Source organism: Gymnogyps californianus, chromosome 3, assembly GCF_018139145.2.
Source record: "Gymnogyps californianus isolate 813 chromosome 3, ASM1813914v2, whole genome shotgun sequence".
NCBI classification, from domain to species: Eukaryota; Metazoa; Chordata; class Aves; order Accipitriformes; family Cathartidae; genus Gymnogyps; species Gymnogyps californianus.
The window spans coordinates 31755458-31779104 of record NC_059473.1 but is presented as its reverse complement, the minus strand read 5'-3'; the positions used below and the strand labels follow the sequence as shown (position 1 = coordinate 31779104).

The following is a 23647-nucleotide window of genomic DNA, read 5'->3' as shown; positions in this document are numbered from 1 at the left end:
ACTGAAGCTTCGAATTTAACTGATATGAAGGTTCTTGGCCATAATCCTCACTAATCTTAGTTAACTCTCCATGTCTCTTTAGACTGTGGAGTCTAGTCACAGTAAGTTGACACAAACCAGCATTGCTACAGAAAAGAAATGGTCCTGCTTTTTCCCTTCCACTCCTGTCCACATGCCCCATTCTCTTGTGCCAGCCCAGCCATTTGTGTGGCCAGGAAACAAACTGGATTGCAAGGCAGATCTGTGTTAAAATTAACACCACCCCCAATCCCACACCACCCCCAAAAGCCAACCCAAAACAATTAACTTCTTTCAACAGCAGTACTAGTTTACACTGGCTAGAAGTGAGAATCAAACTACGATACGAAACTTTGCCAAGTGTTCCTAGCTGTGGTGCATTTGGGGCAGCCTATGGCTTACAGAGCCACTTTCAGGGATATGTTCTGGATCCTCTGCTTGACATTTGCGAGACAAAATCTGCAGCATGGTATCTAGTTTTGGGATCTCTGGCACAAGTAAGACGCTGACGTACTACAGCACACTACAATGGAAGGCCATCAAGACAGTCAGGGGGCCAGAGAGTAGGACATACAAGAAGAGGCTGGGAGAAGCAGGCTTGTTCAGCCTTAAGAACACAAGGCTAAGGGGAGATCTAATTGCTGTCTACAGCAATTTAATGGGTGGGTATAGAGAAGATGGAGCCAGACTCTTCTCGAAGGTGCACAGGGATAGGGCTAGAGACAACAGGCGCAAGCTGGAACATGGGAAATTCCAGTATTAGGACAAGCTTTTTCACTATGAGGGTGATGAAGCAGTTAACAGGTGCCCAGAGGTCATGCAATCTCCATCCTCGGAGACTCAAAACTTGACTGGACAAAGCCCTGAGCAATCTGACCTAAACTGGCCATGCTTCACCAGGGTGTTGGACTAGAGACCTAGTTCTGTTCCCAACTTCTGTGACCCTATGATCCTCAGCAAATATAAACTTGTGAAATAACAAGAAGTGTTAATTCTCTGGGGAGCAGTCCATCATTTGGACTGCTTTTTGTGCACCTAGCACAGTAACAACTTTGCAAATGTTGCCAGGTACTGCTGGAACAGAAATAATAAATAATAATAGGGAATCTTTGCCAGTTTTAAGGCTAACCCATCTAAAACTACTTATGATAATTTAAAATATTTTTAATTTTAAATATTTAAACACAGTAAGCCAGTTGGCTACAAACTTGACTTGTACCTTAGGAGATTTCTTTGAGAATGACAGAACAGGAACTCAATCTCATTAATTCTAACACATGTGAACAGTCCCAAAGTAGTAGTGAGACAGATTTGGTGTATAAGCAATTACAAGATCAGGCCACAAGCCAAGCTAGTTCCAGTTGTTTCAAATTATGAAATTTTTACATACATACAGGCAGAAATACTTATCTTGCTAGAATAATTAAAAACTGATTGAAATGAATTGGCTTGAAGCTATTCACTCCCCTCCCAAAAGTAACATCTTTCATTTTAGACTAAATATGGGAAATTTCATAGTTTCCAGCAACTGATAAAATGGGGTTTAGAACAAAGTTGGAATTAAAATATACTGTGAATTGCTGGCAACTTCTATGTAATGGCGCAATAGTAGCTTTCCATTACTTAAAACAGAAAAGGCAAATACAAGAGATGTTCTGAAATATTTTAATTCTAAAGGACCTATTTTTGTTTTAACTACTAGAGATATCAATTATTTTTTCTTAAGAAAGACTTCCCTAGTATTAATCTCTCTATATTAATAAGCAGTATCTTAAATGTCCTAATCCAAGACTCCAGATATAGTTTTATAAACTTGATATTCTCTGAATCTTGTAAAAGTCAATACTGTCTCTTGATTTTGGACATACTAACAAGAATTTCCACTATTAATATTTCTTCCAAAAATGATCTAGCCTCTAGTAATAGACAGTAACACTTAAAAGAAAACAATAGGATAGTATCTATTTTTCTGTATTATTTTTATACATCTTGCAGCTTTATTTAACAAAATTAGCAATTAACTTATATTTAGTTGTACTGCTTTCTGCCACTGAAGTCCCAAAGTATTCTGTTAGCATTTAATTAAATCTTTGCTAGGCCTTTCTTATTTAGATCAGAAGTCTGATACCCATTTTACATTAGGGAGAAAGCAGTTCCCAGTTTTGCATTAAAAATAGCTTGACGAACTAAATCATTTGCTGTAACCATTTAGGAGTTTTCCTTCTCCTGAAAGGCTCCTCAGTATTCTTTGAACGGAGAAGCAGCTGCTCTTCAAAATGCTTAGGACCAAATTGAAATTGCTGATGTGCAATATATTTTGGTTCCTAACCTGCAGGGCTATGTAATTGCATGCACACACTAAATAAGAAAAACAACACATGAACTGTATTGACATTGTGGTTGTGCCTAGAGCCGTACTGCAGCAAGGAATCACACAAATACGTGGGAAAAAAATGGTAAATATTCCAAAGAGCTCATCTTGTACAGGGCTGTCTCTTTTTCAACATTTATAAATGACTGAAAAGAACAACCATTGGTTTTCACTAAGATGACATTGGATACATTTATTTTTCATTAGAAGAATTAAGGGAATGGAGAACTAGCACATTCCTGCACAAACCTCAGGGATTAGGCTGTGCTGCATCTGGGAATTAACAAACTAGTCTCAACAAGTTTGATCTTTCTGGGAAAAGATAAAACTGAACTACAGGCTAAGCAAAGAAAGAACCGATAACCTTGCAAGATTTGTTCTGAGGTTTTTTGTTCATGAACCACATAAAAAGAAAGTAATGATGTCAGACATAAAGAAAATTTATTATTGCAACAAGCAAGAGTGAAAAGAACAGCTTGTGAAGAGCCTTCTAGACAAACTAATGGTAGATAATTCACTGATAGTATAATTTTGTTTGCTTCTCTCTAGCACATAAATCCATAAGAACAAGCTGTGCTGTTATACCAGAAACTGCATGTGATTGCATTAAATCCTAAAGCATTTAATGAAAGATGGAGTATAAAGTGTGATGTTGTATCTGATACTTGCATGTTTGGGACCCGACATCCCATGGCTGTCTGAAACTATAGCTGACATTTTAAAACTTTTATTCTGTGACAAACGCACTGCAGATCAAAACTCCTGACCTTCATGGCATTAAATAACAGAAACTTGTGACTCAGTAATAATTCAGCTAATCACAAGGACTACCCCCTTTTTCTCATCTTTAACAATACAAACACTCCACATAGTGTATGAGGTGTCTTAAGCTAAACGGCTAGTGTTCTGTTTTACAGCTAACATAATCTTCTGTTACAAACATATCATTTACATAATATCCACAAACCACAGGATTTTATCATTTAAAGGCATTTCTTGGTGAACAAGAAAGATAAGGACATTTTGGTAAAATGCTGTGATAAATACTTGTAAATTTAAATGACTGAGAAAGCCAAACCAAGCAATAAAAAAAAATCAGTGTAAGTTTAATCTTGTCTTAGCATATACGTTTGTGTTAAAAAGAATGTTTGAGAAGCAGCTGAACTGGATAGCTCTAAAGAGTTCATGTTTAAATCCAAGACGATTTATTAACTATTTAACAGACTTAGTAAAGATAAAGCAGAAATACACTATTTTTTTTCTGGCAATACCTAAAAATCCCAAATAAAAAATAAAAGATCCCAAAAGGGGTAAGGCTAGAACATAAATAGGATTTTGGCTAGAAGGAAGTTATTTGAGACTTAGAAATACCAAGTAGGAGGGGCAATGGAGCTGGAACAGAACATCTCAGGAAGGCAGTTGTAAGCAGCACATTCAATAAATTTGGCCATAGAGAACAATAATAAAAAAAATCCATAAAATAAGAATGGCCATAGTGGCTCAGAGCAAAGGTCCATCTTATCCAATTGCTCTTTTCTGACTGTGACTGCTAGTAGATACTGAGGGAAATAAAAAAAAAAATTATAAAAAGATCTTTTCCCAGTATATGTTCTGAATCAACAAAGTCTTAGGTACTTCCTGATTTAAGAAGATGAAGGAAATGCAGATGTAGCTGGTTGAATGGACGAAGTTGAAAAAATTAGAAATATCTTTAAGATTTGTAGAATTAACTTATTGCTTTTAAGTGCCATACAGAGATGTGACTGGTAACCTTTATTTGGGTTTGTAAACATTTATCTCTATATCAAATTTTTCAAGTGCATACATTACAGGGATCTGAAATTAAAGAAAGTCATGAAAGAAAACAGAAAACAGATGGCATATGAATATATAACAATTACTAAAAAACCAACTTTCAAACTTGTGACATAAGAAAACCAAATGCTTCATTTTTCCTCTTTTCTCAGCAAAAAGAAAGGAACAATGGCAATAGTTCATCTCTGAAAATCAATTCAATAACAAATTAGACACACAGAGAGGACGAAATCAAACATAACTGATTATTACAGTTGTGCTAACGTAATTTATTTCATTGCAAAGTATGAAAAGGTTATTGTTAAAAGCAAAGGTACTTATGTGCCATTGTTGTTCTCAGAATATGCTATAGGAGTCCCATGCTTGGATCTGTGCTCCCATGATATGGCTGGCAGGAACTTCCATAGGTCTACCATTTCCATAAATTCGGAAGAGATAAACCTCCTCAACAGTAGAGAGAACATTTCTGTTCCTAACTGTGCATACAGTGATCCCAGCTACCTTCAAACGGTAATTACTTTTTAAAAGAAAACAGCAGAAAAGAATGCCAACTGTACCCCCAGCTCTGCAGGAAAGGTAGATGAGTGAGCAGGGATCTATTATAATTATACACCTGTATTTCTTGTTCTCCAAATAGAAGTAATTTTCTTTTCTCCATGTGGTGGTAATAATAATACACCCTGGCTTCAGCAAGCTAAACTTCTCAAAGAATGTCTCTTTCAAGACTGTCCTCTAGCAATAAAGTATAACAAAGGGAAAACTTTAACATGTGTGTTGCAAAGAGCAATGAGAGAAAAGTCAGGAATAGACAAGTAATGAAAAACAAAGTTTTGTTTCTAACATATGGGGGATAAGTTTTCGCAGAGGAAAAAAAAAGTAACTAGTGGCATTATGAAAAAAGCAAACAACAAATGACATTTACTAAATTGGTGGGAGAGTATGGGTGTTCTCAGCCCAAAATGTGCGCTGTTGCGCCGTTCAGCCAATCCAGGGGCATAGTCCAGGCATAAGTGCTTCCTGAAACCATGAAGAAAACACCATATGGGTGTCCTGCAAGTCCCCTGAACAAGAATAAATACTTTGCCTTAGCATTCTCTTCATCGCATATAATTGAGTTCTGATAGCTTTTGGAGAGTGTCTGAGCCACAAATGGTATCACTGCCAGTTACACTGGAAACTTTGCCTTCCAGAGACCTGAGGAGCTGTGGCATCTCCCACCTTGCTATTTTGCTAATTCCTGAATGCTCTGGAGTATCTGAACTTGGCAGATACATACTGAAACATCCCAGAATAAAATTCAGATGTCCATTTGGGTTACTCAGACCGACCCTTAAATGCTAGAAGACTCATGAACTGAGAACTTCTGATATGGTTTGTGATGGGTTTTAACAGAAATTTCAAAAGAGAGTAATTGAGCCTTGAAGAACTTACTCTGACAGACATTGTCATCAGACAAAAAATCCTCTAAGCAAGCAGAGCCATGCTTTTCTCTTAGCTCTTCCCCCTCCTCTCCTCCCAAAGATATCATGTTCATTGCAGAAATCATGTCTGTTGGAGATAACTTTAACTATGATTAAGGCATGGCTTCTATCCACTAGGTTGCTTCTCCCACATTCCTGTTTATATAAAGAGAAGGTGAGGGGAAGGAACACAGCATGCATAATGCTAATAAATAGGAAATTTAAACGAAGGCCTTATGAGACAAGCTTAATTTGTCTCTTGTGACAAAAATAATTTCCTTTGGGAGAAATAACACACTTGAATTAGAAAAGAGAGGAAAAGGAGCGGGGCGGGGGGATAAGGGAAAACATACAGTTGAAGGGCCAGAGAAACAGTCACTGAAAACAGATCTGACAGGAAGAGGCATATGAAGCTACTATTTACCATCAAGTGCAGCGTGCATGCATCACCTCCTGGCAAGTGAGTTTAAAACTGTCAGAACACTATGGCTAGCACATTCCTGCTAATCATATCAAAGGACCGCAGAACAAGGACAAGAATCTATTTTAATATTTACCACTCAGTGATAACATTTTAAAAGTGTCCTTTTACAGATTTGTTTTACTCATCTACTTGTAAGGAAGGCTGGACACAACTTTCCTGCTGCAGACAATTAATTTTTAGCGCAATCGAAAGGTATTCTAGAATACTTGTCTTTGCTCATTAGGTCAGGGATCAAACTTGTCACCTCCAAAAGTCCTATATAAGAGGAGCATGCCTCAGTTTTCCTGCTCCCTATGCTGCATTTCTGAGAACAGAATTCCTCTGAAATTTTACTGCTTAAGACTCCTTCTTTAACATGACGTATGACCATTACCTCAGTTTCATTGCAGCAGAAGATATCAGAATGAGTATAAAATTGTGGATCTAGGTCAGCAAGGGCTGGAGCTGGATTAAATAAAGTCTTTGCTGAAAAAAAAAAAAAAGAAGAAAAAGAAAGTCTAAATCTCTACTGTTTTAGATTCATAAACCATCACCTGAAACACCATTGTGGTTAATTCACAGCCCCCAATGTTTATTATTAACACACAAATGGCTGTCAGTTTCTGTGTCCTCGTTTTATAGAACTGCTGAAAGTTTTCTTTATTATAGTAAGGTTCCCTTCTAATTCATGTGCAGGCACCTGTCATGATGGGAACATGACAGAAGAGTAATAGAAAAAATAACCAAGAAATTATTAAATTAAATAAAAAAGGGAAAAAAGCTTTAGATAGTAATGCAATTTGTTTAACTCATGATGCTTCTCCCAAGATTTTAGTAAGTTTTACAAGAACTGATTTAGTTCTAGAATTTTTTCAGTGTTGTTATCTGCATTCTGTACACGAAGAAACAGGGGTATGGAGTAATGAAGGGCATGTCCAGACAAGGAGTTAAACGTGCTTCTGAATGTGTTACCTAACTTGTTCAAACTGCCACATTAGAAAACTGTAGTGTAGACAAGGCACTGTATATTTTTAATATGCTATCTGGCAGAGCTAGACCTAAACGTAACACGTGGTAGAGTATGTTAGTTAACCTAACTTTAAACTGTAGCCTAAGGCCCTGTGTAACAGCAGAAAAGGTTTGTCATGAGGACAGTATAAGTGACTTACTCACTGTTAACACAGGAAGTCTGCAGACTTGGTTTCTCACTTTGCCAATTTTATGATTAATACTTCTGTGTCTTAACCACAAGGCCATCATTTTTATATAAAGCACACTCTCTTACTTTAGAAATATTCTTTATAGTAAGTGATCAAATCTTCCAACTTGGATGCCTAAATTTTCAGTCCTAAACACATATTTAGACCCTAAGCTATAGCACATAATATTCAGACACCCTGAACACTTCTGAATCCCAGTTAATGCCCTAAAAGAGAAAGATGCACAGAGACTTCTGAAATCTGAGTACCGAGAAGTTTAGAAGATGACCTTTTTGATTAACACTCTGAAAGTTTTAGCCTTTGACTGTACAACTTTACCTGCCTTGTTAAAAAGAGTATTAAAGCGACAAAGACATTTACTTAGATGTCAGAAAATGCCAGGATTAGGATTTCCAATGAAATCTTAATTTGGCTCCCTTATATTATTACAATACAGTATGTATTATAATGAACTCTTTAATTATATGATCACATACCACTGAAAAACAGCATGTGATCACATAATTAAAGACTGCAACATAATACATATGCAGAAAGGAGACAAATTAAGGTTTCACAGGCAACCTTAACTCTTGCATTTCCTATTTTCTGAATTGCAACCCTAATAAAGTTCTTTTAAACACAAATCTTTAAGGTATACTTTCCAAGGTAAAACAAACAAACAGCACATATTGGAAAACCAACTCTGTCATGTGGTATCATACCAACATATACATCGGTCAGGAGCAGCACTGGAAGTGTTCCAACTTGGGTTTTAAGTAATACAGACTCATCATGAACAGGGTGTAATACATTACTATTAGTTTGCTCCCATATTTAATATCTGCTAAGCAAGGGGGAGATAGAGGAACCCTAAGATTCTCTTTCAGGCTGTGAAGAAGAGCACGGCTTGTGAATAGGGTAGTCTGTTTGGTCCCTCTGAGGAACACCAAATTATTTTCTGCCCAAATTCTTTCTCTTCACCAAGATCCATTCTCCTCATCTAGTTTCCGTTCTTTATACCTCCTTGCATAGGCACTATGCAATAGTAACCTTTTTCATTCAACTTTCATCACGTATCTCTTTACACCCCCTCTCCTATGCTTTCTTTTTCCCACTTCCAGTACCCACAGCCTACTCCCTGACTTTACCTCCATATTACAATCTCTATTCAACAAATCCTGTTCTTTGTTCCAACTTTGTTGCCCTTTCAGTTTCTCTCTTCCTTCTTCCTCTGCCACCCCCAAAATCAAGCAAATCCCTCCTACACTTCCCTTGTCTGAAATCTACTCTCCCTCCCCACCATTCCCATCCAGCTTTGTCTCTTCTGTATTCAAATCAAGCAAGCTCCTGCTCTGCACTTCCTGGGCCTACTAGAGATTTTTAACAGTACAAAAAAAGGGGCCTAAAATCAGATTCAGGAATTGCCTGTGTGGACAGACTCTCAGGGGAAGCTAGCTGTGAAGCTCTAACAATTCTCTCCAGTCTATGTGAAAGGTAGTTATTTTCCAAAGGCAGACGATACAATAAAAATTAGGCAGATTTCCATACTGTTGTAAAGGGATATCTTTAAAAGAAAGCTCCCTTTCTATCAAGTCTTAAGTAAATTTTAAGGTAGGCAGTATTCATAATTTAAAAAGGGGTAGGGTGGGAAGCATTTTCCATTGCCTGGTTTCTGCAGCCACTATGCTTTGGGAGAAATTACAAAGAGCTTAACCACAGACAAACAGCTGATATGAAAAATTGCAGCCCAAGATTAGAAAGTTGAAGCACCTGAAAAATAGATCCTTTACTTGCAAGTGACATGGAACCTTAATACCTGAGGCTGCTTCCAGCCCATTCTTCACTACAGTATTAATAGGCTGGACATTATCAGCCATCTTTTATGGAGTCTGTCATTACAGAAGCCCAAAAACTGCTTTACAGACTTCGATATACAATAACATTTTGCGCATCAATGAACCGGTCCCCATCTTGGAAACAGCAGCAGCTTCACAACACGTGGCCATTAAAAACCTAGAATTTTGCAGTCAGATTTCCACTACAATTTATACCCACTTCATATAATCATTCACAACCCTCCCTCCCTCCCTCCTTTTCCTTCCTTCCTTCCTTCCTTCCCTCCTTTCCTTCCTTCCTTCCTCCCTCCCTCCCCCCCTTCCTTCTTCCTCCCCAAGATTGTCACAAGGTCTTTAATAATCAGTGCCACAACGAGAGGATGTCAGAACATGAGATGTCCCTCTCTAGCTTACAGATCCAGGTGACGTTCACTGAACAGAAGCAAAGGGTTCTTGCCTGTGTGTCCACATTCTTTCTCCATCTTATTGTTTCTTTCTTTCAGTGAAAATGAAGAAAAACAAGCAAAAAAACCCTTGAAACAGAGGTTTGAAGCATCTGGGTATGCATCTGTTTTAAATAAAAATAGTCTAGTGCACATCCTAACATGCAGTACTGCATTATACATGAGGGTATTGCAGGCTAAAAGAAGGGAAATTGCATTAACAATTTACAGTTGGCTAAGGATAGATTTTTACAGTGCTACAAACTCAGCTGTTTACTTAGATTTGACTGCACATGACATTTGAACATGTGTAGCCTATTGCTTTAAAGCAGAAGCAACTTTCCTGGTACCAGCGCTGCACAATGATAGCAGACTGACAGCGCAGAACTGTAGCTGGCCCATAGTTAACTACTATCTTTTCTCAATACATTGTGCTGTTTACAGTTGCTAAATGCTTGCACGTCTGTTCCGTGTATCAGGTTTGGATTTTTTTTAATTGCCTTTAAAAAAATCCTATCTTTTCTTCTGTCACAGGCTGGCATCTTGCCGTATGAGGGTGACAAAAGTGTGAAGCACCTTACCGAAACTATGCATAGACTTAGAAGTAGACTAAATAAGTCATGGATATTGACTTATGACTCAACTATAGTCCATTAACCACTAGATTAAGAATGCTTTTATCCATTTTCATAAAACATAACGAAAAATATAGTAAGCTCTGTTTCCCCCCACACATATATTTTAAGCATTCCAGGTGCTATTCAGTTTTCTAAAGTTTTTAATTTTTATTTAGATTTGCATGAACCCAGTTTTGACATTTCAAACAGAGGTCAAAATAATTTTTTCCCATGCACAGTTCTGTTTATAGAGTTTATGACTATTACCACCACAGTTTCAGAGCCACTCTCTCCCAGCCTCGCATCTAACATAGCTGCTTAAATCAGCACAAAATACACGAACATGATGCATAAAGTTCTGCTGCATCTGACGTCTTCACTAGTGCCTGAACACTGGTGATCACAACAGGTGCATAACAGACCTCCGTGCAGAAGGAGGACTGAAAAGTCAAAAATCCCGACGTGCTATGATCTACTGGAGCAAGTCTGGACCCAGCTGCAAGGAACCAGTTAGTTCTGATCCCAGTTCCATCCCCGACTTGCTGCGTGATTGACCATATTATGAGCTGTCCCCTCCCAGTCTTATCTTCCGGATAGATGAGAACATATTTTTAATCTCATATAGATGCCTCACTTGCATAATTATTTACTTAGTGTTCAAATACAGCGGTAATTGTGCTTGAGTAACTGAAAGCATTACAGGCACTTAAACAACAAAAACATCATGTCGGTAGTGAAACCCCATCCTGTTCAAGCAAAATGTCAGCTTTTGTCTATGCATATCCTACGCTGAAGGAACAATGGCCTACACTTAAAAGTACAGCACAGTAACAATTTACTAATAATTTCACAGACCATGACTCTGTCTATTCAATGGCAGCATGCCAAGTCACACTCTAAGAATTTTGCTTAAGAAGAAAAAGCATTTTTTTTTTACTTTAAGGATGTTAACTTCTATATAGAAAACCACAGCCATACCTACTGCTATGCTGGGAGAACAAGGGCATAAGTCTGTTTTTGAGGTCATTTCATTCACTTTATTGTGTGTGGAACTTTACTAACTTGCATTCATTATGCTTGTTCTGCTCTGGAATAATACCAGAGTCAGGCCCATAGTTCCTGACCTAACAACATTATACTGTATTTAGTCACAGCATGAAAATAGGAGGAAAGGCAGCACCAGACATATACAGGGAGATTATAAGGGTATGGGTTGATTTGCCATTCAAGGTAAAGACTGCAAAATTTTAAAACGGAATTCAGTTTTCATTAGCATAACATTAATTTGTTGGCTATTGTTTCACTTCTAAATAAAACTAGTATGACAGAAACCAGAATAGACCACAGGATCTTTATTTAGAAAGCACGATAAAGAATATTTTTCGTGCAACACAAATGAGGGAGACAGAATAGCTTATGTTAAATTACCTCCACTGGCACGTGCCATTTTCAGGGCTTCAAGAGAAACAGCAGGGGTTATTTCTAGCTGGCAAACAACCACTTTGGCTTTACGGATGACATCAGAAGCCCTCTTCAGGTCTTCAAAATTTAAAAGCAGGTTGGCTCCTGGGACTATGACAATAACATTCTGTCCTAAAGAGAAGATATTGTGGTTTTTACATTAACTTTTGCAATAAAGTATGCAAAACAATTCCTTGCTTTTCTACAATACATTTCAGATGAGTATTTCAATTTGCCTTCCAAAAAAACCCCACTAAAAATGTATGCATTGCTGACATTTTCAAATATCCAAAGATTTCAGAAGATAATCAAAAAGATCGACGGACTAATGAATGCTACACTGCACAACAAATGCAGTATATATTTCTTTGGGAATTCATGTATGGGCTTTCCCCAGTCTTATTTTGGTGTTTTCTATGAACTCTAAAGAAGCGCTGTACTAGTAGTCACAGTGGAGATGGGGGACATACGCTAAGGCTGATATTTTCCTAAAATATTCCAGTAGCACTTGGAAGAGAAAAGCATCAATGTGATTACTGAGTTCATGTGCCAAAAATGCCATAAAAATTTTAATTTTCCCATCAGCTGGAAACAGAGAATATTTCACACAGCTATGAAAATTGTGCATGTTCTTTAGATTTCAGAGGATCAAGCTTGCTCCGTTTACCTGCGACGCTTCAAGTTAGGGCCCCTAACCATCGTGAAAACCAGAATCAGCTTGCCACAAGAACCCAGAAAAGTAATGCCTGTGTCTAAGGAAAGGTTTATCAGAAGTGAGTAAAGAAGGTGGCCGACAGATTCTTCTGCACTTAAAGCTGGCCAGGTCTAAGCAAAGCTATACATGCGGAAGCACGGCAGTATCTCAAAGCACATCTAAGATCCTTTTGATTCTCGTAGTTTGTTTTACAGTTAGGTGAGGAGGTTCATTTACATAGGTTCCAAATATTCTTTTGTTTTTCTTCAGACATGCAAGTTGCCTTCTTTTATTGCAGTTTCTTTCTTTCATTCCTTCTTTTTTAATCTCTGTTACAACACCTAGAAACCTTCAGGCATGGGTGCCTTCAAATTAAAATTTATTATTAATCACTCAGGTATTAAATTCAATAAGTCAGTTGTTCCTTGATTTACAGGCTCAGCCCGCCCCCGCTGAAGATTCCTTTAAGGACTGCCAATCATTAAAGGCTACCAATTCTGTAATGAACTGAATTACTCTGTAAATAAATATTTATGTTTTTAAATACATTATTTTTGTTGAATGCGACTTCAAAGTCCTTCGAATAAGAAACGTGCAAAGCTTGTCTCCCTAAATATGTTCTGAAAAGAAAGCAGGACAATGGAAAGAATAATATAGTGATCTCAGAGGGAGGGGCCCAAGCTTTCCAAAGCAATTCTGCTGTCAATGGTTTGGTACAGAACAGCTGCATATGAAAAGCAAAACCTCAGCATTTAAAGCCAACGCCCTGCTTTTCAACAGACAATGATGGGCATCTCGGATAAAAAAAAAAAAAAGAAAAAACCTTCTGCAACAAGTAAATGCTATCAAAAAAATCTGAATCCTGTTGAGGAAACATTCAAAGGCAAATTGCACCTATTTTGCCAAGCATATATTTTGAAAGTGTACAGGGTGCAGCAGTGCAAACAGTAAAAGGCAGAGAATCCGTGGAACAAAAATATATTTCATTTCTGCCTGGACTCTGTGCTACCTAGAATCTCAGACTCTGTCCACATGTCTTGCTGCATTATCTTGCTGAACTATTTAGCTGTACTGACATGTATATTATTATTAGACTTCAGAGCTAATGGCCCAAGGCGATAAGGAAGGCTGTTTGCTTAAACCCATATGTGCAAATTCAAGGTAGACCATGCTGCACTGCATCACAGTCAGAAGCTTTTCTTTGTAACTACAAAAGGTCAGAGACTTAAAGTCTGCTTTCGAACCTGCCAGGGAAATGCAGTACCTACTGCAGTGTAACAGTCCGGACGGGCTTAATTCAAGCTTTAGAGAAAAAGCCACATTCTGTTCTTAGCTACATATACCACACTAACTGTGAACAACAGCAGTCACCACAACCTTACACCAGTGTGCATGAAAGCAGAATCTGGACCCATGCACTCACAATTAATACCAGAATTTTGTATCACCAGCAACCTTTTTGTTGAAAGCAGTTATTTCTTGCCAGGGAAATCAGATGGGAAATCAGCACCAGGGACAACAGAGTTAAAGACAGATGGCAAAGAGGGGTAGGATTCATCTTGTCCAACATTAACTAATTTTTAAAGTTTTCAAAAAAAATTCTACATTCTAGAAAATTCCAAGAAAACTTAGTTTTCTAGGTTCCTTCAACAAGGAGGAGAGACAAATATTTTCAGAGTTTTTTTAATCTTACATATCTTAGATATCTGTTTGAGGAGATAAACTGTTGTCTGGAAATGCCTATGAATCTCTGTTAACTCTAGGTGAAGCCTTAAGCCATACACCTAACTTTGAAACAGCTCAAGTGAGGTAAAATGTTGCCCACACTAAGAAAGAGAAAAATATACTTACTGCATTACAGTTAATTCTAACATATCATTACTTAGACTAAAAATTCTCAGTTTTGATGGGAGCATCTATATAATTTTAAGTTTTGCAGACATCAGCTAAAATAGTAAAGGCCACATTCACAGTTGCTATAAGCTAGAACAGATAAATGAAGCTGATGATAAACTTGTGCAAGCTTACACCAGATGGGGATTGGGTCCAATCAATACTTAAAACAGCGTGAATGCTGCATATGCAAATACTGTCCTCAGTTGAGCATCTAAACCTGCTACTGTCACTTCTTAGAAAGATGGATAACTCAAGCTAGATTTTTTTACAAGTGTCATTTTATAGGTGCCACCAGATGAGATGTGCCAGTGGAAAAATCAAAGGCAAACCAGTAAACACCACAGTGCAATAGCCCTCACTTTTTAAAATGGGATGACGAGCCTAAAAGCCATCAGTAGTGCTTAGAACTCACCAAAATCTCAAACAATGCAATTATAACAATAGCTGCAGAGCTTCTGCCTCATAATTCACAGGGAAAAAATATTATATTTGTGACCAGGAAAGAATGTTACAAGAAAAACATTTGCTGCCAAATCACACAGTTCATGAATATGAGGGCAAGTTTTGGGTGTGTCATGGTATCATAATTTCTATGCAATTACTTGGTAGGAGCATTGAATAGTCTTGTACACAAAACATTAAAGTTCATGATGAATGTCAATACGTAGAAATTCTATAAAAATTCAGGTGACTTTTCTTCATAACCCTGAAGATTCAAACCAAAGATTTTCTCTTTGGAAAGTATAATTCAAACAAGCTGGCATGTGTATTCTAAGTTTGCCTTGTTTATTTAGCCTTATCTAAATATATATTTTGCATGGTTTTATACTAGTAGTGCTTTGGTATTGAAGGTACACTCACTTACAAAATAATGCCTATTCACTGTTCATGAATGATTAATAACTTTATCGTAAAGTCAGCACAATGCCTATCTCAAGTGAGGGTTATCTCTCAGTGTTCTGTGTTAGGTGAGTTTTAAGTCCTAACTTGCAATGATCAAGAGCATTTTAATCATGACCTGCCAACCTCTGTTGCCCCTCCAGTGAATTTTTGCTATGAACACGGAAGCTGTCAGACTGGTTCAAACTACTGGTGCAGTCAGGCCAGCTTAATGGCACCGTTAACAGTCAGTACCAGATATGGACAAAGCTGCAATAAACTTCACAGGTAATCATGTAAAAAAGAGGTTTTCTTCCTCCCTATGTGTGTATGTAAAAGTACAACACACATCATCACTTTATGGAGTTCTTACCATTCAATAGCACAGTGTTAGCAGAAGGTGTGCTCAGTGACAGAGTTAGTGGAAAGAAGGCAGGCTGAAAGGGGAAACAAAAGCTGGGGTTCAAAGTGGTGTGATGCACCTCAGAGAAAACGTGTTAAGAAAAGCAGCTGGACGTACCAGCTTTTCTCCTTAAGAGAGAAAGTACAGATTTGAAGTGTACAGGGTGCTAGTAAACAGGGTCCTGAAGCTTGTGTTTAGTCAAAACCTATCATCTGAAGAGGCAGTCGCATAAAAGAGAACAACTGAAAGGAACACGAGGTTCCAGAAAGGTTCTGCACAGATTTCTGAGACCAGCCCAGGGGCAACCTTTGCAGCATCTCTGGGCTGCACGTTTTCCAGTGCAGCACTATAAACTTGTTAAACATCTCTCCACCATTTTGCATTAAAGCAGGGATTTAACCTCTCTCTCTTTTATTGAAACTACACTGTATTGTCCCAGAACATAACGCAACTTTGAGAACATCAAATGTGCCTGATAATTTTCAAATTTTTAGTACTTTGCCAATTACAATAACAGCTGAGTTACAGCTGTGCAATTCAGTAACCAGTAAAAATCCTCCCAGAAATTCAGCAGCACCAACTAGACAGACACAGGTATCAGGGAAAGTTTACTTCAGAGCCTCCTCTGGCTCTGCTCTCTACAGCTTTCTTTTCCTCTGCCTTCACTCATCCATCATAGTCTGCTCCCTCTACTTGAGTATCTCTCCTGCTTCTGCCTGTGATTTTACTCAGTTGATCGGAGTTGGTATTTTTCCCAAGTATTGGTACTTGTAGAGAACTGGTAAGATGAAGTGCAGGTTAGGTGTGTGAAAATACAGCAATTAAAACTTGGTGATTTAGCGAGATGATACCTATGGTTTTTATTTGTCACTCGTCGTCTTAACACAAAACACCATCACCACCCCCAACTTCAAATGCTTCCCTTTTAGGTATAATTTGAACTAGCAGAAACTACTTTACATCAGTGCATTGAATGCTGTGGTGTTTCAGCTATGCCAGCACAACTACTGTGGTAAAACATGCATGTGTAGACAAGCCCTTTGAAAAGTGCTGTAAAACCTGTTTAGGTCAAATCAGCCAGGTTTCTACAGGAAAAAAAAAAATAGTGTCTCTTGCAACAGCAAAGCACATAAGTACTGCTATTTTATTGCAATTTACTCAATTCAGGCGCCAGATGGTTTTAGAGAGAAGTAACAACCAGAACCATTACCAATTCTGTGCATCTGTTTGCTTTATAGCATAGTTCTGACCAGGTTTGCTCTTCTACTAGATTTTAAATGAAATCTGAGGCCAGCGGTAACTTAATTTAGGATTTTTCAGTTTCTGAAAGAAAGAACCTACATGACGTTATGCATTATTCATCTCACTACGTGAATCACAAGACTATCAGGGACCTTTCACACTGACACTAACATGTAAGATAGCCCACTGTGAACCTCATGGCACTGAACAATCAGTTTCCCTTTCCTGGTGCTTACAAAGGTTTTAGATCCACAAGATGGTTTTGCTCCTTATCCTTCAGAAAAATTCATGGTGTTATAATTTTAACAGGTCATCCTCTGTTCATTCAAGTCTACACCATGTTTGTCATAGTTGGCCCTGCATATGAATTGGGAAGTAATAAGACTGCTTCTTATTCAACTATTCTGGACAGCAAACCTAGTGCAAAACATGGTTACATGTACAAAACAGTGAGGCCTGGGAGTGCGCTGCTGGATTCTCACTCTCTCCTATTTACGATGGCCAGAGTAGTGACTGTATGTGGCATAAGAAAGAAGTTCTTAATAGTTGCTGTGGTAATTTACCTGCTGATCCAAACCAAGAGAAGGAGGTGGAAGTAAGAGGCAGGTATCCAGTTTATTCAATGTATTAGAGCTACGTTATTTCTGAATTAGAGCTGTCATGCAAGGCTTTGATTAATCTTACTTAGGGAAAATTAAACTCACATATCCAACTAATTTGCCTAATTTTCCCGAATGTTCCTGTGTAGACTTGTCTTTAGTCACAGTTCCTTCCCAGGTTTGCTCCTGGAGTGAATAGTCATGTTTCCTTTCCTATTTTGAGCTGTAGCCCAATGTACTACCATCAGGTTACACAGGAGCTTGTTAAGTTGATGTGTCAGCTAAGCTGTGGTAACTGTTCAAATGAAGGCTCTTAGCTGCACCAAAAATGAACTAATCCAATCACACTTAATTTGTTATGTTTGCATAAACATTATCAGTTCTGAGCTCTAAATTTTGATCCAGATACACATACTCCTCCTAAGAGCTCTCAATAGCACAACTTGCTTGAGGAAAAGATAAACAGAAAGTTTTCAGAGGATAATTTAGCAATCTTGAAGAAGAATATGAAAACAAGCCAAATCTTTTCTTCTTCCCCTGCAATATAAGAGTAAAGGCACAGGCTAAGGAAAATTAAGACAGAAAAAACAAATATGCCATTTCACTGTGTATTCATCACTGCAGATGCAACTTGGGATCAAGAACTGTGGTAATATTACAAGATCAACATAAATATTTCTACTTATACTAAGGACAATTCCTTTTCCTGATTCAGGGCATAATGACTCAGTGTGCTGAGGAGGCAAACCCTTTCCTCATAGTAAAAGTGCTAGGTAAGTTGTGGTGGAAAAGGAGAGCTTTAACCTGCTACACTGTGTGTTCTGGCCAATGTAAAACTAGATAGATCAGCTGGCTGATTGAATTATGGCTATCACACTGCTAATCTAAGCGTCTGATTCTGCTGCTTTTAGGCATCTCAACCTACAACACTGCCTATAGCAAAAGGAAGTGCAATGAAGTGTGAATAAGATCATGTGTATTGGGTTTGTGTGGCAAGGTTTTGGTAGCAGGGGGGCTACAGGGGTGGCTTCTGTGAGAAGCTGCTAGAAGCTTCCCCTATGTCCAATAGAGCTAATGCCAGCCGGCTCCAAGACGGACCTGCTGCTGGCCAAGGCCAAGCCACTCAGCGATGGTGGTAGCGCCTCTGGGACAGCATATTCAAGAAGGGGAAAAAAGTTGCTGTGCAACAGCAATTGCAGCCAGAGAGAGGAGTGAGAAGATGTGAGAGAAACAACTCTGCAGACACCAAGGTCAGTGAAGAAGGAGGGGGAGAAAGTGCTCCAGGCGCCGGAGCAGAGATTCCCCTGCAGCCCATGGTGAAGACCATGGTGAGGCAGCCTGTCCCCCTGCAGCCCATGGAGGTTAATGGTGGAGCAGATCTCCACCTGCAGCCCGTGGGGGACCCCATGCCGGAGCAGGTGGATGCCCAAGGAGGCTGTGACCCCGTGGGAAGCCCATGCTGGAGCAGGCTCCTGGCAGGACCTGTGGAGAGAGGAGCCCATGCTGGAGTAGGTTTGCTGGCAGGACTTGTGACCCCATGGAAGGGACCCACGCTGGAGCAGTCTGTTCCTGAAGGACTGCACTCCGTGACAGGGACCCACGATGGAGCAGTTCGTGAAGAACTGTAGCCCATAGGAAGGACTCACGTTGGAGAAGTTAGTGGAGGACTGTCTCCCATGGGAAGGACCCCACACTGGAGCAGTGGAAGAGTGTGAGGAGTCTTCCCCCTGAGGAGGAAGGAGCGGCAGAGACAGCGTGTGATGAACTGCCCGCAACCCCCATTCCCTATCCCCCTGGCGCTGCTTGGGGGGAGGAGGCAGAGAATTTAGGAGTAAAATTAAGCCCAGGAAGAAGGGAGGGGTGAGGGGAAGGAGCTTTTAAGATTTGGTTTTACTTCTCATTATCCTACTCTGATTTGACTGGTAATAAATTAAATTCATTTTTTTCCCCAAGTGGAGTCTGTTTTGCCTGTGATCGTAATTGGTGAGTGATCTCTCCCCGTCCTTATCTCGACCCATGAGCCTTTCGTTATATTTTCTCTCCCCTGTCCAGCTGAGGAGGGGAGTGATAGAGCGGCTTTGGTGGGCACCTGGCATCCAGCCAGGGTCAACCCACCACATCGTGAAAAAAATGAAAGATGTAGAAAAAAAAATTCCACAATTAACAGTGACAAGGCAAAGGTTTCTTTTACGGCTGTAGAGGCAGAACAAAGAGGACAATTCAGAGTAGAAATATGTACCTTCACTGTTGACAATTATTGAAGCAGTTCCAGTAGCAGCATCTGTAGTCTGACCTACAAATGCTAAGAAAGGGAAAAGTTACAGCATGCATTAGTTCAATACATTACTTTCAACCAATAGCATGTGATGCAGCTTAATTGAATTAAATCTAAAATGAACCCATAACCTCCAGCAATTTAAAAATGCTAATTACTCTTTCATGTGCAACAATGCCAGAGAAGCTAACAACAACAAAAAGTGTTAATTTACACCCACAAAACAGAAATGCGAGTCCAACATTCTTTAATTTGGCTACATCTCTGCTTTAGAGAAAGCATGTTATTTATACAGCCTTCTCAGGCACTCTACTCCTACATGGAAGTTTTCCTTTTATCCAATGAAACAATAGAGTCAAGGCTGGAGAAAACAAAAATATTAAAACAACACAGCATTTAATTCTGTGTAGATTTGCATTTCAGCAGTGATATTATCATGTGCTATGAAGGCAGTGGTGAGGCTATATGTTTCCTCTTTGCATTATTATTCAGATAAATTAACTAGAAGTGAGGCTGGCAGCACTGTCTATTATGAAGATTGTTCCATATTTACTACTACAAGAACCCATTTTCAGCTGTCAGCAAATTTGTCAAATATTAGCCAGTGGTCTGAAACTTTCTATGACAGGTGGGGTTTTTTTAGATACAAATGTAGTAGGAAACTGTCAAAAAAGTTGAGGGTTTTCCCCCCCCCCCAAGAACTGTATTTCAGAAAAATCTACTATTTTATTTGAGACAAATTCTGGTGACCTTTTGTTTAAGAAGCTCTGGTGTTCTAACATTTTAGAACATGGACTTGATGCTGGGCAAAAGTTGGCTTCTGTCTCAAGATGTGCCTTTTGTGGCCAATTTAAAAATCTGCTCAAATTTGAACAAGGCTGAAAAAACACATAACATCACGCTCATTCAGTTTTGCTAAAGTATTGCAGGTACTCGCCCTGGAGGTACCTTTATCTAGCTCAGAGTTACAAGGGTCAGAGCAGAACTTTCCTTGCAATTATAGCTTCTTTTCACCATGAGCTAGGTCTGCACACTGGAATTGAAAGCAGAGAACTTGTGTCTTCAGTGCTCTCAATGCTCTTCCTGCAGAAAATAAGCAGCATGAGCAGCAAGCTGCCCAGTTCAAATGTGGGAGAGGGAATAACACATCAGTAAAGGTCTAAATGGTCTGAGCAGTGCTGGTAGCTGATAGGTTGTGGAAGACAGGAGGACTGGGAAAGGGGAAAATTACGAAACAGATTGGAATTGGCAAGAAAAGGGGTAAGGTGATATGTTAGGAAATAGAAGAGCAATGTAAACAAAGAAGACATACAACAAGAATCCAGGATATGAAAGTTGGCAGAACTGGCATTACAGCAAGGATTTTCATCCAGTACCCAGTATCCTTATGCATAACAACAGGGACAGGCTAGACAAGGATTAAACTGAGATGAAAAGCCAGGGACTGAAATAAGATGGTCCTAAGCAAAAAGGTCTGTGCACACTGAATCACCCTTGCCTCCAAATCTTGGAATGCAAGTTGGGATCCCGGACCAGCCTCAGCAGCAGTACCTCCTATCTTCCTCCAGGGCTGATCAACGTAGGGGGTGATAATCTAACACCACCCTGAGATATTTTTAACTCGATCAGCAGAAATTGGTACCTTGGACCTAAATGTTCCAACCCTTCAATTGATCTATCTAGGTATCAATGAAGTGCAATATGATGGAATTTCTGAATTTTTTTCCTATACTTTTCTTTTGCTGCTACAAAGACTATTTAAAAATTTATGTTAAGATTGCAAGATCAATCATTTAAATCAGAAAACATGAGATTTAAGGTTCCTTGTGGAATATATATTTTCATTAAGTGCTATGCATTATGATAGCTGTATTTACATGATCAAAGACTTTATTCAAGAGGTAGGCATGCTTTGGAGAGATTTAGAACTGTACACTAACAGACACTGTTTTTATGGTATCCTTGCCTGGTTTCTTGCCTAAGTTGGAAGATATGCAATGAATAAACCTGTATATACATTTGTGAAATATTTAGAAGCTATACTGATAAGCATAATAAAAAGCCCACAAAATACTGATAGTTCAAAGCAGGATTTGAATAATGCAGTAAATGAAGCTCGTGGCTGCACATTAAACAGAAAAGATAAACAGAATATTGAATTGCCACTTATTGATTGCATCTGTTCATCCTTGTCCACCCTGAAGGAGACAAGAGTCATGTAGACAAAAATGTGATCATGTAGTTAAGCAGCACACAATAATACATTTAAACATGAGAGAGAATTAGGGTTACAAAGGTGCAAAGATACTAGAATATTGTGAATGCTTAATTTTCCCTTTTCCCGAAAGCCTTTTAACATTGATTTTTTGTGTGTATGTGTGTTAACAAACATCGGCTGCAGTCCCTCAAATGACCACACGTGTCATTTCACAAAATAGAGGTGAAATGTACTGACTTGACAAATGCATTTCTACTCTATCACCCCCCTCTCAACATGAAATTGAGAATGAATAATCAGACTGGATTGTTCAATTTCTCACCAGGCATTACCATCATTAATGCCAGCCTAATCAATTGCATAACAGCAAGTTCTCTTCAGGTGACTTGCACCGATGTAATCATCTGAGATTTAGAGGTAATGGCATTACATTTTATTTTTAGTGGTACAGCTGATTTCAGAAGTCCCCATATTCTCACCCATATTCATTCATTCCTGCGAGCTGTGTCAAAACAATTATTCATAGTTCTGAATGTTAAAACATATCCAATAAGGCAATAAAATAAGAAACCCTCCACTACCAATTTTTAAAGCTTAAAAATAATACAAAAGGTTTCTTTAAAGTAAAATTTTACCTGTAGAAATACCATTCTTCTTCAAATTTTCAACATAATCATTGCCAAAGGAATCCTTCCCAACCTATACAAAAGATAAAAGGATAGGTTTTCTCTACAGAAAGGTGAGAGGATAGATAGATCATCTTTAGACAACAGAACGCCCTAATGTAATTTGAATACAACACTTTCTGTTTTGCAGCACTTTGCCTTATTAATAAATAAACTAATAAATAATAATAATGTATTAATAGTATTAATAAACAATAGGAATAGTGTTCCACAGTTTTCTCCTCCTCTATTACAAAACTCGCCCTTACAGTCATGTCGCTACATTCAAGTTTCATTCTCTTAGAACCACTCTGTTCCCTTGACACTGAAGCTTTCTGGGGATTGTAAAATCTGGAAGCGTACCGAATTATTCAGCTTCAAATTGAAAGTATTTATAGCAACTCTGGTGTCCTTCTTAATTGCAGTTTGTATTTTGAATTTTCTACCTCAAGTTTCCTCGGTGAAAAAATATCAAACTGTGGTTATGGGATAGAAAGTGACGATAAACATGGCATTGCTGATTTCTATAATTCTCAATACTAAATGTACTGTTTACAAATTCAACATTTTTTGTTTGCTTTATCCAGCAACAGCAGATCAAGTTGAGTTAGGGAGTCAAGCTATGCTCTATTGTTTTTCTAACAGCAAGTTAAAGAGTTTGTAATTTCAGCTCCACTAATCCTTTTAGCTGAACAGAATTCTGTTTGCTGTTTATTCAGACTAATAAACATTTCTGTTTTGTTACATTACACAAGCTGAACAAAGGAGATGAGGTATATGGAGAAAAAAAATGGTATAACTTGCTTAATGTTAAAATAGCATTTAAAATATATTTATAAAGCCAACATAGCTTTTAATTCACCACTTTTAGCCTATGTCTTCAGCATACATAGTGTGTGCTCCCACTTCCAAGAGTAAGCTGGGTACCTGAGCGGTATCAAAGACTGACCAATGCTACAGGAAGTATTTTTGCAAGAGGAAAAAAACATCTTTCAGATTAGAAGCCAAATCAAGATCCTGGTCATCGTCTAGACAATGAAGGAATTACACGAGGAGCCCTAACTAAAGATCCATCTTCTCATAAAACAGCA

The 23647-nt window shown here is 38.5% G+C and overlaps 1 protein-coding gene across 1 annotated transcript in view; it reads right to left on the bottom strand.

Annotated features, from left to right (window-relative positions):
- Positions 1-23647, bottom strand: part of RBKS (ribokinase) — a 70347-nt gene that overhangs the window by 23404 nt on the left and 23296 nt on the right. Inside the window, exons 3-6 of the mRNA XM_050894532.1 lie at positions 22527-22590; positions 19638-19700; positions 11653-11817; positions 6522-6613 (exon numbers count right to left, since the gene is read on the bottom strand). Coding sequence (XP_050750489.1) covers positions 6522-6613; positions 11653-11817; positions 19638-19700; positions 22527-22590 — 384 coding nt within the window. The remainder of the gene's footprint in view (positions 1-6521; positions 6614-11652; positions 11818-19637; positions 19701-22526; positions 22591-23647) is intronic.